The sequence below is a fragment of the Nannospalax galili genome, unplaced genomic scaffold (assembly GCF_000622305.1).
Source record: "Nannospalax galili isolate Female #2095 unplaced genomic scaffold, S.galili_v1.0 scaffold158, whole genome shotgun sequence".
Taxonomy (NCBI): Eukaryota; Metazoa; Chordata; class Mammalia; order Rodentia; family Spalacidae; genus Nannospalax; species Nannospalax galili.
In genome coordinates, this window is record NW_008345290.1 from 8,933,292 (window position 1) to 8,952,769 (window position 19,478).

Here is a 19,478-nt window from a genome sequence, read left to right on the forward strand (position 1 = left end):
GGAGGGGAGTGGAAGGGAGGGGAGGGGAGGGCAGGGAAGGGAAAGGTCCATTTTCCCCCAGAAGCCCTCTCAATTCCTCTGGCGACCCCTGGTGGCCCTTCGTGAACTTGGCTACCTCTTCCTCAGGCTTGCAGCATAAAGAAGAACCCAGAGGAGGTAAGGTTTCTACTCTGTCCATTAGACTCTCTACAGAAGGGAGTGCTACTTCTCACACTAGCATAGTCAATTGCTTACTGACAACGATGAGTGAAGAAATGGGCTCTGTAGACATAACTTTCGATTTGTACCTTACTCGTACCACTGAAAAGGTGAGTTAATACATAAGGAGCCAGGCATCAATTTCAATATTTCCAAACATGGTTGTTATATTTTACACAGGAGATTGTACGAAGGTAACACCACAGCATTTAGACACCTTACCACATGTGAGGGCAGCATTTGGGAACAAGAAGTTACAGCGAGCAGACATGCGCCTGCCAGTGTCCAGGACTGGGTACCTGCCCTATCTAGCCACCTGTCCTTCCGTGCCAGTGAAGAACCCCACACTAGGTGAGAGCAAACAGCAATTAAACCACTACTGGAGCCAAAGCAACCAGACTGCTTAAAATGCAAAGTGCAGTTAGTAAATTAGTTAGGCCTTCTTCATACTTCTATGTGCAAAAACTGATCATTTGCTTGCTTTAAGTAATACGTTCAATTGTACTCGAAGTCATTAGTATCCCAAGTAAATGTCTTTAAATTCCCCCAAGTATGTTTGAATGGACTCCTCCTTCAGTGCCACGCTAATGGTGTTCATAAAGGCAAACGGGTTTTATTTAAAGCGATTAGTTTTATAACCAGAATTGTTAAACAGCTATGTAATACCATTTTAATTCTACACACATACTCCCAACATATACGGACAACTTGCCTACGACATCTGTGTGTTTCCTGGGAGTGCTGCTCATCATGCTTGGAGTTGGCTCGACTCACTGGACCTTCCTTTAGGACGATCATTCATGAGGAAAGTTAGCTTTTGTTTCTTCTTCAGTTTCAGGCTGTCTCATATCACTCCCAGGCTCTCCCAGGTTCTTACCAAGCTTTTTCTCATCCATCTCAACCACCTTCAAGCCCACTAGACTTCTCTAGCCTCTCCTCCCCAAACATCCCAACTCTCACTCCATGAAGCAGTTAGGAATTTTGGGGGCCTCCTGCCAGAAAGTTAGAGCTTAGAAGGAATGGGAGACAGAGGAACTGGGGGAGAAGGGCCCTACTTCTGACTCTAAATACACACAATGGAAATGACTGAAAAGGTTAGCTACTCTTCCTCCAGGAGAATTTTCATTTTCCTGAAATGGAATTGGATACAAAAGGTTTCTGAAGAATTCAGGTATACCTGTGAATACAGTGATCTATAACTTAAAATTTTTAGCTACTTTATATTGTTTTATCTCCTATACCTTTGTTATTTCAGACATCTGATGCCTTAAGTACGTAACAAAAAGAAGATAAGGGAGGAAAATGGGAAGGTCTGTGCCCTCTAATATCTGTCACATTGTCCTGGCTCTTTAACTACTTGTAGCAGACATTAATTTAAGAAACCTGTGAACCCACATACGTTTCATAGGAACTGACTCTACTTTCTTAATTCTTTTTTTTTTTTTTATGTGAGAGTGTGTTATACCTGTATGTGTAAAAGTGCACCCATGTTGTGCAATGCCTGCAAAGGACAGAAGAGGGCATTGAATCTAGAACTGGAGTTACAGACTTTTAGCCACCTTGTGGGTACTGAAATTTGAACCTGGATCTTTGGTAAAAACAGCCAGTGCTCTTAACCACTGAGCCATCTCTCCAACCCCAGAACCGACTCTCTTTTCATCTTAGAAATGGTCCAATGGGCGTGTTTAGATCACACAAATTTTGCTGATTAGACCAAGGAAGACTACCTGATTCAAAGCTGGCCAGTCATACTGAACCTCTAGGGATGCAATAGTGAGCCCCAGTGGATTCCATACAACCCAGAACAAGGTAAATCTGGAAACTGCAGGTTGACCAACTTGGTCAAGTGCCTAGAAAAGCCTGCTAATCTATCAAGAAGAATGAGAGTGACACTGGCTCTGCCAGCTCCTTTCCAGAAGGTTCCTGCTTCCTCAGGCTAACCTGTTTCTGAAGGAAAGAAAGGATGGCTATATCACTTGGGGTCCAATCATAAGACAGAAACCACCTAATAATTTTCACTTTGTATCTGACTAGCTACTTTAACTGGAAACATAGCCTGTAATTCTGGTCCAAGGTGACCTATTTGCTGCAGCCTCGGGGGCACAGGGATTACGGGCAGCATCAGGCAGAATGGAACAGAATGCCAGAGGGCCTGCTCCCCCAGAAACCTCAGAGATGACCCAGGACCAGCATGCTGGGTAGGATTCCTGTGTCCTCCAAGAAAGAGGGAAAACAATATAAAAACCATGGGCATGCTAGAGGTTATCTATAGGCATGTAAAGAGGACACTGGGCTATGGGAGAGTGTTCATGGATACTAATATCCATAATTCGGTGGGTAGAGCACCCGCCCAAGGCGTGCTTCGGACCTTGAGGAAGGCGTGGTAGCAGCCCTCTGATGGCTAAGTTCCCTGGCCCAAAGCCGATGGCAGCTAGACTGTCACCAGGACAGACTGTCTTGGTGGTCTGGGTGCAGTTAGGGCATAGTGTCACTGGATGTTCCCACACACAGACAACCTGCTGACTGGGCAGAAAGGCCAAGAAAAAGTAAAACCGATCAGGGAAGCCAACTTCGTGCTTCAGTGTCCCTCCAGCGCCCTCTACTGACAGTCTCTAAGCAGGAAAAATGGGTCACTTGTAAATAGAGGCTGAGATGCAAAACAACAAAGATACACAAACATGCACACACACACGCACACACACAACCTGCAGAGTAGTCACCACTGCCTAGGCTTCCTTCCCGTGGGGCTTAGGGAGTAGATGCCAGATACTACAGCCCAGCCCAAAGGAAGAAGGTAACAGGCTGGATTAGCTACCAAGGGCTGCAGCTTTAAGACAATTTCATCTCTCATGCCGTCTGTGGGTCAGAAACAAGGAATGTCTGATAGGACGACTCTGGTTAGGGTCTCTTCTAAGACTGGGATGGAGCCCTAGACATTAACCAAGTTTACCATATTTCAATGAGTTCAGAACCTAAGGAAGAGATTCTAATGCCCCATACTAAGTTAAACAGTCAGGAACTACCAACATGGAACAGAATCCCTATATCCTGACCTCCAGTTCTCCTTTCCCGAGTTCAAGACCATAGACATGCTACACTAAGATCACTGGGGAGTGCATCAAGTGCTGATGGTTCTCAGGATTCCATCTGGGTGGGGCTGACCTGAGCAAGAACAGCGATCATCATTCAGAAGCTCCCTGGTAGCTCTGATGAGCATCAATGAGTTGGGCAGCCCTGTTCTCACCACATTGACTCTGCTACTGAGAAAATTCTGACACCCAGAGGAAGAAGTGTAACTGGAGCAGGGCCTGGGGGTGCCCTGATTCCACACCTTTACTCCTAGGACGGCTGACCTCAGTGTGACCTCAGGACGCTTCAGAACATTCACTTCCCTGGCAGAGCACAGGAGTGGTGCCTTGACTTTCAGTGATGGCTGGGTGCAGGGTGCTTGTCAGCACCAATCCCATGCTGCTAAGGTTCAGATAGCCCTGCCCCCTCACCAACAGGATCCCAAGGACTTCTCATGCTCCTGAGAAAAGGGAACCTAGCTGATAAGCACCTTGGTCTTTGAAGTCAAGAGAAGCAGACTTTTCTCCACTGTTTGGCCAACACAGTAGGCTTCCCCTTTGATCTCTAAAGAGGAAAGGTTTTAACAGTCCTGCTCTCCCACTCCCCCCCACCCCACCCAACTTTAAAAAACCTCTTCCCACCTTCTGCAGGAAGCAGAAGCCTCCCTTTTAAAAAGACCCCAGCTCAAGACCCAGGCAGTTTCCCTGCCTAGAAGGGAATCTGTCCCTTGTATTCCTTTGCTAAAAAACCCTATTTTGATGGAGTTTTATCTGTGCCTTGGTGCCTCATCCTCCATTAGCTCGTTCTCTGCCAACTTTTTACCTATCACATGCAACCTCGGTTTTTTTTGGTGTCTGGCTATGTAGGGTCCAAGCTGCAGGATCCTGAATGAGCACCCCTCACACACTGTCCTCATGTGCCTCACAGGCCTCACTGTGTCCCACCATCTTCACACATGCCAAACAGGATCCAGGAATCAGCGCTTGCCCTCTGCCAGAAGAGCAAGGGGCGGGACTTCCCAAAAGGGGTGAACTATCTATGAGTGCTTCCTGCTTTGAGTTCAAAAGACTTACTTAGGTTCTTATAAGACAAGATCAAATTCTGAATATTTTTTTCCAATGAGAAGGATGACAATTTCAAAAACCAATAATCCTCATGTCTCTTTATCTTCTTTAATGTGACAAATCCCAATTTCATTTAGTAATTTCCTTATCCAATAGCAGTTAATCGACATTCTTGGCTGGAGATTACAGCCTCCTGATTTAGAATTTCCCTCTATTTTCTTTAAGGCCCTGAACTGTGAATGGTTTCCTTTGGCACAGGATTCATGTTAATGTCACCAAGAGTGATAACGCTAATAATAATCACACTGAAATAACAATAGCAGCAGTATTTACTGTGTACCAGGCATTTTTCTAATCAGTTTGCTGAGTTACCTCTTTTGTCTCAAAACCTGTTCTGATCCCCAGTGTGAACTGAGAAAACAGATGTAGATACTAAGTGGTGGGGCTGTAATTTGCACCCAAGTCTGACTAATAGAACAGATGATCCTTCCAACCACTGTCCTCCAGGGCCTTCAGGGACCCCTTTCCTCTCCATGTGACACAGGATGGTCACACAGGATGGACCCAAAGGAAGGATTCCCAGATCAAAGACCAAGCTTTAAATTTCAACTCTGCCAATGTCTATTTGGGCGAATTATTTACTCCTCATCATCCTCTTAATTTCTAAAAGAAGGGAAATAATCCGTCTTCATGCAGTTCTGGTTAAGAAGGAAATAAGAAAGAGCAAGGGTTTAGACACAGTGTTCACCTGGCAACAGACATTTTTCGTGTTGCATTTTCAGTCATTTCATCGTATTGTCTCCCATCCCATGCAGAAGGCCTGCTCATTTCTCCTACAGTACTCCCACTGGAAACCAATTTCGACTTCTGGAATTCATTATGCACTGATTTGCAGACAATAACAGGGAGCTCACAGAAGTAACAGGAAAACAAAACTAATTTGAGGAACAGCATCCCAGAAAATTGCTCAGAGGATATTACAAGCATAGCACCTTTCCTGGATCTCTATTTTTCTTTATCCTCATTTTTTTAAGGTTTCATTTCTCTCCTGATGACAATGTCAGATGCTTCCTTGTGACAGGCAAGGAACTCATATTTCTGTCAAGTGAAAGAGACTTCCTGAGTCTTGGTGACCACTGCTTCCGTGCATATGCTGTCTGTTCCACCCAAACTGGCCCTGTTCCCTATTTCCTAGCTGGAAGCCTTGGATACCTGGCCGTGCCTGTGAGCTGAGGTGCTGGAGCAAACTCTCTCAGCTGTCTCCTGGTGATACCTGCTCACACAGTGCCCTTTTCATAAAACTCTGCCCTCTCCCTGAAGCTTATCTGTTGCTTCCAACAGAACCCTGTGCTTCAAGACCCTGTTTCCTGTTGAGACGGCCTCATAGTCATTATCATCTCATGACATGCTTATGGTTATAGAACTGGACCCAAAAGAACATAATCCATTCAGACGATAAACAGTTAGATTTTCATTTAATTAAGGGGGACAAGTGTAACAAGTTGTCATACCCCAGCCTTGAAACTTTGGAGCACACAGAAGCTGCATCTTTTCCCAGCCCAACACTTTCTACATCCTATACAAAGCCACAATAGCCAGGCCTGCTAGAAACAACAGAAGAAAGGAAAGCTTTTGTTTTTTGGTTTGTTTTCTGTCTAATCTTCCCTCCTGATTAATTGCTGTTTTCGCATATCTGAATAATTACTGAAGACTCAACACTCAGATATCAGTGAGGAAGTTCCTGGTATAGAGCCAGGTAACAAAGTAGAGGAGAAAGAAGAGAATGAAGCTCTACAGCTGTGGTGGCAATGGGGAGGAGACCAGATGGTGAAAAAGAAGGGGGTTGTTAGGAGCTGCTCCAGTACAGATCTCACTAAACGTCATGCAGGATTAGGGAAGCTCACCCCCCAACGGTTGCCCTTGACTCTCCTGAACCCCATCCTAGCCCACACCAGGAATGGATGTAGGGGCTACACACCCCAGCCCCCTGGGTATGGCTGCTCTGGGCATCTCTTTCTAATAAAAGTTAAGAACAATGGCTGCTTTTGCAGACGATCCAGATTCAATTCCCAGCACCAAAATGGCACCTAAAAATCATCTGTAACTCCAGTTTCAGGGGATCCAACGTCCTCTTCTGACCTCCTTTGTCACTGCATGACACGGGTGCACTTACCTACTTGCAGGCAATACACTCATACACATAAAATAAAAATAATAAATATTTGTAAAAAGAAAATTGTTTTAATAAGCAGTCAAGTGTGGTTGGTAGTGCATTCCTGTTCAGCACTAGAAAGTTGAAGCCCGAGAATCACCACTAGTTCAAGGCCAGCCTGGACTACCTAATATCAAAAGCAAAACAAAAAATTTAAATAAATATGTATGTGCTTCCCCATTCAAGTATGAAACTTCAGAGAAACTTGGGGTTTGGGAGGCAAATAAAGAAATGAGTAAAGTATGGAGAGAAGAGACACAGAGACGGAGAAGCCAGGAAACAAAGACGATTCTGAGGACCAAGCCTTGCTAGGAACTCACAGAAATCTTCAAAGCAGCTCAGGATTTTAGCATAAATCTGAGCTCTGAAATAAATATACAATGAAAAATGCATGAAAAAAATCCCTATGTGTTAAAATGAGGTCGTATTTCTAGACTTTTCTACAAGAAGGCTGAGCTGGCTGCATGGTGATTGCTTGTAGGAACTCTTAGCACCCTTCATCCTGCTGAGCCCCCCTGGGTGTGCTCTGGGGAGCACACCTCAATCTCCTAGGCCCTCTACTGCCAGCTACACATCACCAGTGTGAGGCATTGAAGGAGACAGGGGGTACTCATGCTCAGGTGCTGACCATGAATTTACCCACCTCTCCACCGTCCACCCCTACCTACCCTTGGTGGTGGGGCGGGGAGCTTAAACTTTGTGCTCTTTGCACTTTACTTACCTCATTCAATAGTAACTTGGGGGAAGAAATAAGAAATTCTTCTGAATACAGGAAAGCCCTACAGAGAAGACAACAGTACAGAGACTACCATAGTAACCAAAATTACCTGGAATTCTCCATTTCTCGCCTGACCAGCCCCCATCCTCACAACAACAGTCTACTCTGAGGTGAGCTACAACATCAGAGAAATATAACATGATGGTACCAATTTAAAAAAAAAAAAAAACTATTCCACCTGGAAATACTACTGGATGAAGCAATTTACTAGGTCATTATAAATGCAATATTGCTATGTACAAATCATATGCAAATATGAACAGCATCCTCCACAGGGATAAGTTTTGCTTTGCTTCCTCTGGTTTTTAAGCAAACCCAATTTGGCAAATGAAAATAGAAAGGACTCTGTGGGTGAGCTGTAATACGTTTATGCACCTCGTCATCTCTACCCAGGCCCTGAAAGTACTCCCAACCTTAATGCTTCTTGTGTCCTGGAAATGAGCTAACTCCCACTGGTGAAATTCAAAGGCATTCCCTCCTCTGTCCCTAGGAACCTGGGTGGTAAATGACCCCTGCAGACCACAGATTGGGCAGCCACAGGTGGGCCTGATGACTGGACTGTCACATGTGGTAACTGTTAGTACAGCAGTTCCCCACCCTTTACCTTCCTTCGGCTCTCCCATGCCCACTCTGTCCAAGTATTTTTAGAATAAAACAATAATTTAAAAAATACAGAGAAAACTGTGGTAGGCAAAGGGTTACAAGAAACTCAAAAGTTGAATTCCCCCCCCACCTTTACAAACATTTGTTTCCTGCTATAAACAAGAATACCACATAGGTAGGGGGCTAGCACTTACATTTAGAAAAAAAATCTAAAGGAACATTTTTAAGCCTTTTTAAGCCTTTTGGGGAGATAGAAGTTTTGAGGAAAGTGGGAGGATGATAGAGCATAGGACCTGAAGGCAGTAAGGGATATTGAAGGGTGGAGAGGTAAAGAGGGGGGTGGGGGAATAGGGGACTATCAGAGCTGAACGGGTAGAGGGGTTATATGGGGAAGGGGTGAATAGGGAGAAGAGGATCAGCAAAAGCAAATTGTGCATGAAAATTCTGTAATAAAACTTATTACTTTGTATACTATTTTTACTGTCTCCCTGTAGCCCCAGCTGGCTTGGAACTCACTATGTAGACCAGGCTGGCCTGGATCTCACAGAGATCCACCTGCCTCTACCTCCCTAATGCTAGGATTAAAGGCGTGTGCCACCATGCCCAGCGGTCATCTTTTTTTTTCAAAGAAAAGGATGGGGTTGTAGAGACAGAACAGTGGGTAAAGCACTGATCACAGAAGCCCAAGGACCCATGACAAAAGACGGGTGTGGTGGCATCTATAATCCCAGTACTGTGTGGGGTGGAGGCTAGTGGATCCCCAGGGCTAGGTGGCCAGTCAACCTAGTTTTGGGTTCAGTAACAGACCCTGTATCAAAAAAAGAGAGTGACGAGCAAGTGAGGAAGGTACTTGACATCGACCTCTGGTCTCCACATGTATGTGCGTGTATACACACACACGCACACACACACACACACACACAAGGAAACAAACAATAACAGCGAAAACCTGAGTCTAGCAAGCTACCATTTTCATTCCTTCTGGAGCATGCAGCCCACCTGCTTTGCTTTCAGGCCTTGGTCACTTACCCGAGCAGGGAAGAACCAGAAGAACAGGTTGCTGTTGTAACTCTTGTTCACCGTGAGGTAGCCTGAGTAACTCCTCACATCCACTCCTGCTCCTGGGAAGGGGCTGACAACACTCATTTTTTTCCCTAGTGAAGAGAAAGAAAATTTACCCAAAGATTAGAGAAAAACGGCCTGTGCATCTACTCAGGTGGAGGGTGAGGAATGTCCCCCCAGCAACTAAGTCAGGATGAGGGGCTATAAGGAGCTTGGCTTGAGACACTCATAGCAGCAACTTCTGGCTTTCTTGGTCTGGTCCCAAGGATACACCATTCACAATTCAGACAAGGACAAGAGAAATTGTAGAGCCCTTAGGAGGCCAGAATGTAAAAGTCTATAGCTAAGATCACTTGTCCTTGTTTTGTTTTGTGTTTTTAGGAACAAAGGAAAACCACCCATGATTTTGCCTTGAGTAACCCAAGGTATTCACTGGGCACTATCTGGAAAGGGGCAGGTGGTAGGGTGCAAGGAAACAAAGCAAGCCGGCAGCTCAGCATCCCAGGGCAGCCCCTGTGTCCCACCTTCTGTTTTCCTGAAGGCAAGTCAGCCAATCTCATAAAAGTAGTAGATCTCTGAGGCCTGTAGGGATCAGGGCAGAGGTAAGAGTAGGCACTGAGCCTGGGGTAACCTCATAGCTACCCAGGAAGCCAAGTAGGGCAGGGAGAGTTGAAGAAGACACAGACCCTGGCTTTCTTATGCCAGTAAAGGGACAGGGAAGGAGAAAGAGGGCATGCTTAGACAGCTGAGGGCACCTTGGACTAGATAATGCTAATAGAAGCTAACACAAGTCACTGTACCAAGGGCTTTGCATTATATGGGAGAATTAATTCTTATCCTTGATTTATAGAAGCACAGAAAGGTTAAGTAACAGACCCAACGTCTCGTAGCTGGAAATGGAGAACTGAGACATACCCAGCAGCTGCAGTTGGGCTGTAGGGATGCTCCTTCCCCACATGCTGCAGGACCTTTAGACTACACTGAGTCAAAAGGTAGACCTGACAAGAAGTGGGAAGAGAATTAGTATTGAGGAAGGGAGAGGAGAAGGAACAGGAAGGAGGAAGCAGGGTGAGCAGAGTCTTCTGATCAGTTACTCATATGAACGCACAACAATGGTGACCAGCATGCACAAGACCCATGCAAACATAAACCAAACAAAATCGCAGCATTGTTAAGAGTTTTAACTCTCCCAGGTTAGAACTCTCTCCTGGGTTAATGTTAGGATTAGGAGTTGAAAGGTAAGAAAGAAAAGCAACCAACCTCATGTACTCAAACTGACCTTTATTAATCCATGAGCAGCGACCACTGATCAGCAAAAGTCTGCAGTAGCCACAGAGCCAAACAACAGGGCCAAACAAAGTACCTTTGTATATGTAAATAGAGTTATGGGGGTTGGGTAGAGGATCTAGGGCCTGCATTCTTTCCCAGATAAGGGCCTCAGAAAGTCTTGGTTATAGAACTTTTTTTGTGGGAGTTATGGGGTTCCAGACAGGCTTACTTGCACGACAAGAAATGCTTTATGGTTTGGGGCTAATGGAGGTCTCCCTTCAAGTATAGACATGGGAAAAGTAGGTAAGAAATCCCAACACAACCTAAGGTATTTTTAGCAACTGATGGCTGGTGGGAGGGGCAAAGACATTGTTTTACAGGGATTGAACTCTTGGTAGGCTAATCAGGTGCCAATGTATGGACCCAAACTGAAGGACATTTGAGGACAAAAATTAGTCTATAGGCCATATTATATAAATAGGTGCATCCCTTGATGCCCCCACATCCAAAGCTGTCAAGAAAGGCCATCTTAGGGACTTGGGAGATAGCTCAGCTGGTTATGTGTTTGCCTAGAAAGCATGAGCACCTGAGTTCAATCCCCAAGTCATTTATCAAAAATCATATTCTGGAGTGGGAATTTATAATCCCAGTGCTGGAGAGGAAGAGACAGGAGGATCCCTGAAGCTTGCTGGCCAAGCAGACTAGCCAAATCAGTGAGTTCCAGGCGAGTGCGAGACCCTAAAGAGGAGGTATCACTAAGGATGGCACCCAGGATGCCCTCTGGCCTCCACATGAACACATAAACACACACAGAGGCAGGTGCACCTGTGCACATGTGTGCATCTGCACACACACATGAACACACACACATTAAAGAAACTTAGAAAAAGAGAATCTGGCTTGCACAGAGCACAGTTACTATCATAGTCTGCAAAATGCAAGTAACAATTAAGACCACGAAGCCCCTGGGAATGGAGCGTCAAGAACAAAAAAAATAAGGGTCTCAATGGGCAGTGGTCTGAGAGTCCAGCTGGGGTGTCACAGCAGAATGTGGGCTTGCTGGTCAGGCGAATCTGGGTTTGTAAACTTAACTCAGTCCTCCCAAGAGTTGCTTTATCTTTGAGCCTTTCTTCCCATCTATGCAAATGTGGGCACCAATCACTCACATTTGTCGGGAGGAACAGCAAAAAGTGCTTAGAAATATGACCAGGAGAGAACTGGACATAAAATGAGATTTCAGTCAATGGAGGTAGGATCTCCTTAGCCCAAGGACCACCTCAACCAAAGCCTGGAAGTTCAGAAGATCTGCCTTTTCTGGCTCTGCCCACTTCTCCCAGGCAGGATTGCTGGGCTGCAATGCCACAATTCTGCAAACAATTCTGCCCACTGTCTTCCCAATGACCCTTTGCCCCTCTAGCTGTGTGTGAATGTCCCCATCGAAACTCATGCTGGATTTCAGTTATCAGTTTTAGGTATCAAGAGGGCTGAAAGTCAGTCAGACCATGGTTTAAGAGCTGGTCTTTGAGAGGTGGTAAAAGTTTAAAGAGACCATCAGGATGAGGCCCTGGTTCAAAGGAGCTATGATTTTATAAGAGGAGGAGTCCTAAGCCAGAACCTTCTATATCACCATGATGCCCTGCACTGTTTCAGGACTCTGTAGGAATGACCTCACCAGATCCAGTTCCTGGTCTTGAACTCCCCTGCCTTTAGAAGCTGAATAAACCTTCATTGTTTGTAAACTACTTGGTCTTGATTATCAGGCACAGTAACAGAAAATGGGCTAACATCCTCACCCTGGGAAATGACAAAGGGGGTATATTTGAAGAGAAAGAAAAGAATGGTGTCTGGGAAGGTGATGCTCACTGGTCTGCCTCCACTGCCACTCTCCGCCAGCTGTCATTTCTTCTTCTATTTCTACTCTCAATCCAAGGATTAGAAAAGCTTTTAAATGCCTCTACAATGTCTTCAGCAAAACCATTTAATCCTCTCACCATCAGGGATATATCCACCTCCGCAAAAGGAGGATAAAGAAGTAAAAACTGAGGTCTGGAAACGGGTGAGGAGCTGACCAGAGGATAGTAGGCCAGGGGATTTGAGAAAGAAGACAGAGAGAAATGAGAGCAGTCAAAATGTAATAGGAAATATATAACAGAAAGGAGCTGGAGAGAATGGAATATGGGCAAGAGATGATCGAATCAATCTGTCTCTGATGCCAGCTCAGTGCAGCATCTGTAAGCAGGCCCAACTGGTCCAGCTGCTCACAAATCCCTGCCTTTCTGGGATGCCAAGTTTGCTTCTAGGCTAACTTGTTCTCAGGCACATTCCATCTTTTCCTGGCTCTAGCAGGAGCCCTTAAGAAGCAGAAAATGTGTCTAACTTAATCTCTGAACTCCCGGGACTTAATATGCTGGTTCACACACTTAAGACACTCAATAAATAATTTTTAATGAATGAATGTTAATGAACAAGCAGATAAATGAGAAAAATGAATGGGCAGGCAACACTGAGGCTGCAACAGGGTTAGCTTATTTCTACAAAACCCCTTCAGGAAGACAGACCTTGTCAGTACCTTAATAAATTTGAAGATTCTTTCCTCTACTCTGTAAAAGAGAATTTTGCCCCAGTCTACATTTTAAATTCTCATTCACCTAATCACAGTAAAATAATCAAAAGTTCTCTCAACTAACATGTTTTCCAAAAATATTTTTGAGTGTGCTGCTCATCCTTCACCCTGAGTCTATTAACAGAACATGGAAAGCAAGCCAAGACGCAGTAGTTTTTATCTTTCTGGCACTATGACTCACGATATGAATGTTTAAAAACATTTTAAAGTGGAAAAGGTTTTCTTTGAAGAGAGCTCTCTTCCTCCTTAATGTTTGCTGCTGCCAGTGTCCGTGGTATTAACATTTTGAAAATGATTGGAGTGGAGCCACAAAAGGGTTTGAACCAGTGAACTGGGGTGTACATTAGAACAAGTATTCCAGTCACCCGCAGTGTAGACAGCATACTACCAGCCCCCAAGTAATAACAAAATAGAACCTAACAGCAAAATATTCTTTAAACTTTGTAAAAATATGCCATTTGCAAACACTCTAAAATTTGCCTTCTGTATTCATTTTGTTTCATAATGTAAGAATTTATTCTAACCAGAGAAAGTAAACATGCAATTACAATTACATAAAATTAAGACTGCTAATTGAGGATTAAACAAATTAAAATTCCCCTTGTGTTTCTGTGAACTACTTTTAATCTCAAAAATGATTCACTTGTGACCTAAGATTCATGTTCCTACAGCTCTGACAGACTCCATAAACAAAGGATTCAGCAGAGCAAGCTGACCATCTGTCCAGAGCTTCCTGAACTTTCGCTAAATTAGATGAATAAAATTATCCTTAATTATGTTGTCAGGCGGCATGTGAGTCCCCAGATGTACCAGCCTTTGGATCCAATTCTCCACTAAAATTCCACTTGGAGATCACATAGCTTTAGAAGGGACATTGCATATGAGCTATTTTCTCAAACGCTGCCATCCATGGTTGAAGATCTACCTAGCTTGCACCAAAGGACAGAAGGCAAAACTCTCTCCTTTACCGCTTATGCCCACAACTGTGGAATGTCCCTAAAGGAGAAACACAAGGGGTGAGGCCAACCTCTCCATGGATTCCACAATACTCCTTTCGTTTGGCTCTGCCACTCATACACAGCCGCTCTGACTTCATGCCTCAGTATAGTTGTCTCCCTCATTCATTATGCACACAGACTCTTCTGGGTTCCTCCAGATCTTACCCACAGCCTTGAGTTAGGAACTGGTCACATGGTACAGTGGTTCACAGTAGGGCTGGCAGGCACAGGTTATGATTTCAGCCCTGTCCCTTACTAGTTTAGCTTAGAGCCCCATTTTTCTCATCTAGAAAATGGGAACAATAATTATGTGCTCTTTGTTAGAGTGGCTCTGGGATATAGTTAAGTATTCATCAGTGTGCTGGATAGTTTTGTTGTCAGCCTGGGTAGAGGGAACCTCAATTGGGGAATTGTCTCCACTGGACTGGACTGTGGCCATGTCTGTGGAGTATTTTCTTGATTGTTGAGTGATGGAGGAGGGCCCAGTCTACTGTGGGCAGTGCCACCCCTGGGCAGGTGGTTGTGTACAAGAAAGCAGGTTGAGCACAAGCACAAGGAGCAAGCCAGTAAGCAGTGTTCCTCCACGGCCTGTGCTCCAGCTCCTGTCTCCAGGTTCCTGCCCTGAGTTCCTACCTTGGGCTCCCTGATGAGCTGCAACCTGGGAGATGTAAGCTGAATAAACCCTTTCCTCCTCAAGTTGGTACTGATCAGAATGTTTTGTCACAGCAATTGAAGGTGAACTAGAATAATCATTAATTATTTTTACTACCACTACTATTATTTCTCCCTGGATTATGTCAATGGATAGCTTCCTTCTGAAAAATTTTGGCATAGGTACCTCAGATCTAACACTTCGGTTTTATCTCTTAAATTTTTCTTATGTATTTGTGCATTTACTTCAGAAGACTACAGGTTTCTTAAACAGGTGGAAGTAGATTGTGTCAGGCAAAGCCAAGAGCAGAGGTCAGAAAAGCTGAGCCCCTCAGCAATCTCTGCTCCCTCATGTCTCTTCCTGCCCTTGTGCTGTGAGATGTCTGAGTCTCAATATCCTTGCACACAGGCTGGTAGAATTTGGTTATAATGACTGTTTCAACTCCTTTTGAGCGCCAAATTCTTGTTAATGAGCTGGCTCTCATCATCAGTCTTAATTTATTAAGGTGGTTGAACTGAGTGGTTGTGATCTGGTGCTGTGGGTTTGAGTTAATGATGTTTCCTCTATCAATACATCTTAAAAGATCATCTGGTATGATCAGCAAGCATCTTTCCAGGAGTTCTGTGCAGAAAGTTAAGCTGAGTGATCCATCAAATAGGCTGCCTCCATGATCAAGGTTTTCTCACCTTGTAGAAAAGAATTGGTAAAACTTGGAGCTATGTATATTTCAGGAGAAGACACACAGGTAAGATTCAAGCACACCCTTAAAACATGAGAATACCTCGATTTTAAAGAAAACAAAATGGGGGCTGGTGACAGACAGCTCAGCAGTTAGAAGCACTGGCTGCTCTTGCAGAAGATCTGGGTTCGGTTCCCAGCACCCACATGGCAGCTAAACAACTGTCCATTACTCCAGTTCCAGGGGATCCTACTCCTTCTTCTGACCTTTACAGGCACTGCAAGACATGGGTGCACTTATACACATGTAGGCAAAACACTTACACACATAAAATAAATAATTTTTTTTTAAAGAAACAGAAATGATAACATCCTACTGGCTCTGAGAACTCTTCAAATGAAAAAAAAATCTACTTTGTTGTAAACTTTCTAGTATTTAGACTTATTTTGTATCTTTAAAACCATCATTTCCCTGAAATGTCTGGTATCACATATTCTCAGGACCATGTAACCTACCAGCTGCACTAAGTACAAAACTTCAGGCTCCTGAGCAAGTGCTAAGACCTCAGCATCTCTCTAACTGCAGCAGCTCCTCAGACTCCACCTACTCCCATTCCTTCCATCAGCAAACATGCACTATCTGTCTCTTCTTTAAGACCCTGCCTTGACTCTTTTGTGTCTCTAGCCCAATTCTCTGCTTCTTTATAAAACCAGTTCTTCAAGGTTGCTGCCTGTGCATTTCTTTGTAGATTAGGGATCTACTGAGGTTCAGACAGATGAAGTCTTTTACCTCATAGTGACATATCAAAGCACATAGAAGCTTTAAAGCAGATGCAGGTCACACATTTTAGTCTGATCACACCAAATGAAACTTTTGTTCCTATTAACAATGCTAGACAAACCTACTCATAGTCTATACATAACGCCATTTGTAAGCACTAGATTTTCATAGCACTCTTGCAAGTTGGATAAGCTGTTAAATCTCCATCTTACTTAAACAAGGAAACTGAGTCTTTGGCTGTGGGTGAAATGCCAAGTAAGAGACACAGTAGAGTGAGTAAGGGAAGCCCTCTGAGTGCCAAGCCTGCATCTACCAGCTGGTGTCTGTGAACTTTGTCAGGTCCTTAGATTGCTTTATGCCTCGGTCTTCATATGTGGGCACAGCTCACTCTGTTGACAAGTGTGAATGAGTTCATGCAGAATACTCCATGGACATAGGAAAACCACTGGGTTAGCTTTAGCTTTGTCAATGCTGTCCTGCTGGGACACTCACTAGTTTCATGACGATAAATGCTGTAACTTGGTACCTAAATATTCTAACCCTGACTATTCATTTTAGCTTAAAACTCATAATATGGCACCAAATTATTAGTCTTTGAAATAAAACAACTGAATATAAATACTGAAATGTATTGTGCATCTTGGTGATAATTGCCTTTAAAAAAAACTGTTAAAAGTTTACCAGTGGGTTTCTGATTGAAACTTACCCTCCTTAGTCTTCCCAGCATGGATATAAGGGCTAAGAAATAAAGGTTTCCCTGCATCTCCCTTGAATGGCTTAGAAATCATGGCATTTCGGTACAAGGAGTGAAATAGTCCATCACCAGGGCAGACTGCCATCAGGATCAATGATATAACCTTCCACATGGCACCAACAATTTCTTGTGGTTCTGTAATGAAAGTAAAAATATCCCACAAATAAGTTGAAAGAGTCAATATTTGCTCAGTCCTTTTGCATGCAAGAAATCCATTCATTTCTTTAAAAAAATGTCCACTGTACAGTGTGCTTGGCCCTTTGGTTATCATTATGAGTAAAAAAAAACCCAATCATTGCTCCTTTTGACTTTAGCAACCAAGATGTCAATTCTGCAAGGGATGTACAAAGTAACTGGAAAGCAGTTAATATATTTTGAATTATGGTTGGAAAATAAATCCAATAAAGAATTAGACAAAGCCACAAACAACAAGGACTCTCTAAGTGGTCACTTAGTGAGTGTCCAACACCATTTCGCCAGTGCAGGAAGGCAGGGGATCCAGAAAATATTTCAGGTGGAATGAAATAGGAGTGCCTCACCAAGACGGATGTGACTAAAAGGGGATGGGGCTCAAACCTGAGAGAAAAACAGGAAAGACATCCCCTGTACATACAGGGGACGACATGAGCTAAGGTGAGACCTGACATCCAGTGCGCTTCGCAGGGAAATTAAAATAAGCTATGGATTTCTGGTATTACCTCTAACCCTTTTAAATCATCAGATTTTGTATTCAACAACAAGGCAGAAATACGAGATGGAGGGTCCTACACCTATTTTCAAGTCCCTCCCCTATTGCCATCTGATAAGTACACTCAAGAAATTAGGCCCCCTAGGGCACATGCTACTTGTAACCCTAGTCATGATACTTGTAATCCTAGTCCTTGGGGCGGGGAGGTAAGAAAAGCAAGAGTTCAGGGTCATCACTGGTTATATAATGAGTCCACATCACTGGCTATATAATGAGTTCACAGTATACATGAGATCCTGTCTCCAAAAACAAACAAACAAAAAACTGAAAGAAAAAATAAACGGAAGAAGGAAAAAATTAGCAACGATCTTCAAACACAATGTTTGCTGAGCATCCTCACCTGGCTAACCATGATAAGGACTTGAAAACATATGACCTGTCACCAAAACTTAACAGAAATGTCTAAAGTGTGTTTACGTGGGCTTTTCCATGTATATTTAGCTGATCTGAATCTGACAGTAACTCCACCAGGAAAGCAAGGATGGGTAAAACCCATGGTAGATAATGAAACTAGACTCAATGGGTTGTCTCACTCAAGGACGTAAAAGGAGAAAATCCAGGACCTGACTTCAGCGGCAGCCTGGATGTCGGGGACACTGGAGGCTTCTGTGAAGGGGTGCTTGCTACTTTCATCTAAGATCAACTTACCTTCTTTTCTTTTTGGCATTATATAGACTTTTTCAAATATTACATTAAAATGCTATTTCTCTTGATTATTAAGCTTTTGTGACACCTACATTTTCCACTGGAGGCAAGTTGTCCCTTGCCTGACCTTAATTCCAACCCCGCCAAGAGTATGACCACAGCTACACCAGCCAGTGCCATATGCTGCACCGTTGTTATTTAAGCAGGACTGATATTCTCAGCTCTGGTTTTGGCTTGAGTGATTTTTAGTGTTAGGGGTAGAAAGAACCCAGATTCCCGCATATGCCAGGCAAATACTCTGTCACTGAGCTGTAACCCCAGCAGCTAAATTCTAAACAAAATGTTGTTAAATGAATAAATACCCCCTTTTACTCTGGTGTCTGAATGTAAAATATATACAATAATGCAAATACAATGCCTGCTTTTGATTTTCAGTGTTTTAAAATGCCAAGCTATTAGAACAGCTTAAAAACACAAAATGTGCAAAAATCTATTAACCACATGTTTAACATAACCCAATTTAGCATAATACAAACATATCAGTTGTAGCAAATTTAAAAAGCATTTAAGCAACATTTCTCCATTGACGTAAGTGTTTATAATCACAATTTGATTGTATATATGACCCTTGTGGTGTATGTCAGGGTTAACTTAATAGAATTCCTGGTGCTTAATGTAAATATGCCCATCCAAATACAATATGGAGCTAAAAAATGACTTTGACTCTTATGACTATAATAAAGAACAAAATGAATTTAGAAACTGAAATTAAGTTCTCAAGAGGTTCAAGGGTAATGGCCACTATAGCACATTGTTCTTAATTATGTGAACTTGTTACACTGATGTTTTAATAGCATACCTACTTTTTGAAATCAACAATTCTACTTTGATTCAGAGAAAAAGAAACATCGTGCAAAAAAATAATGGAAGAAGCTTTTCCAGTAAGGGTTTTTTCCTCCCTGGGGGCAGAAACAAGAACCCGATGTTATTGTCTAATTTCTCAATCTTCCAGCAGCAAACCTGGAGCCCCTTTAATGGTACCATTAATATTTAAATAACCACTGTAGTCACAGTGCTGGCCTGGGTAGCAGAGGTTGACTCAAAAATGTAAAATAGAGGTAATATCTGGCTTGTTTTAATTAACATAAATTTAATAAATAAAAGTAAGAGCTGGGTCAGTTTAGTAGATCTCATTAACATTAATCAAATAACTACCACAGTTGCAGTTTCCTAGGTAGGTGAAGAAAGCAACAAGATACTGTAGTTCAGTCTCATTTAACACCGGAATTCCTCAACTTCTTAGCTAGCCGCTCCTGAGGGAGATGAAAATGATTATCATGGCTG

At 43.3% G+C, this 19,478-nt stretch overlaps 1 protein-coding gene across 1 annotated transcript in view; it reads right to left on the reverse strand.

The window, feature by feature from the left end:
• The window catches only part of Cpvl (carboxypeptidase vitellogenic like), a 109,402-nt gene extending 91,246 nt beyond the window's left edge, over positions 1 to 18,156 (reverse strand). Inside the window, exons 1-3 of the mRNA XM_008841527.2 lie at positions 18,138 to 18,156; positions 16,694 to 16,876; positions 8,954 to 9,078 (exon numbers count right to left, since the gene is read on the reverse strand). Coding sequence (XP_008839749.2) covers positions 8,954 to 9,078; positions 16,694 to 16,876; positions 18,138 to 18,156 — 327 coding nt within the window. The remainder of the gene's footprint in view (positions 1 to 8,953; positions 9,079 to 16,693; positions 16,877 to 18,137) is intronic.
• Between the last annotated feature and the right edge of the window lie 1,322 nt (positions 18,157 to 19,478).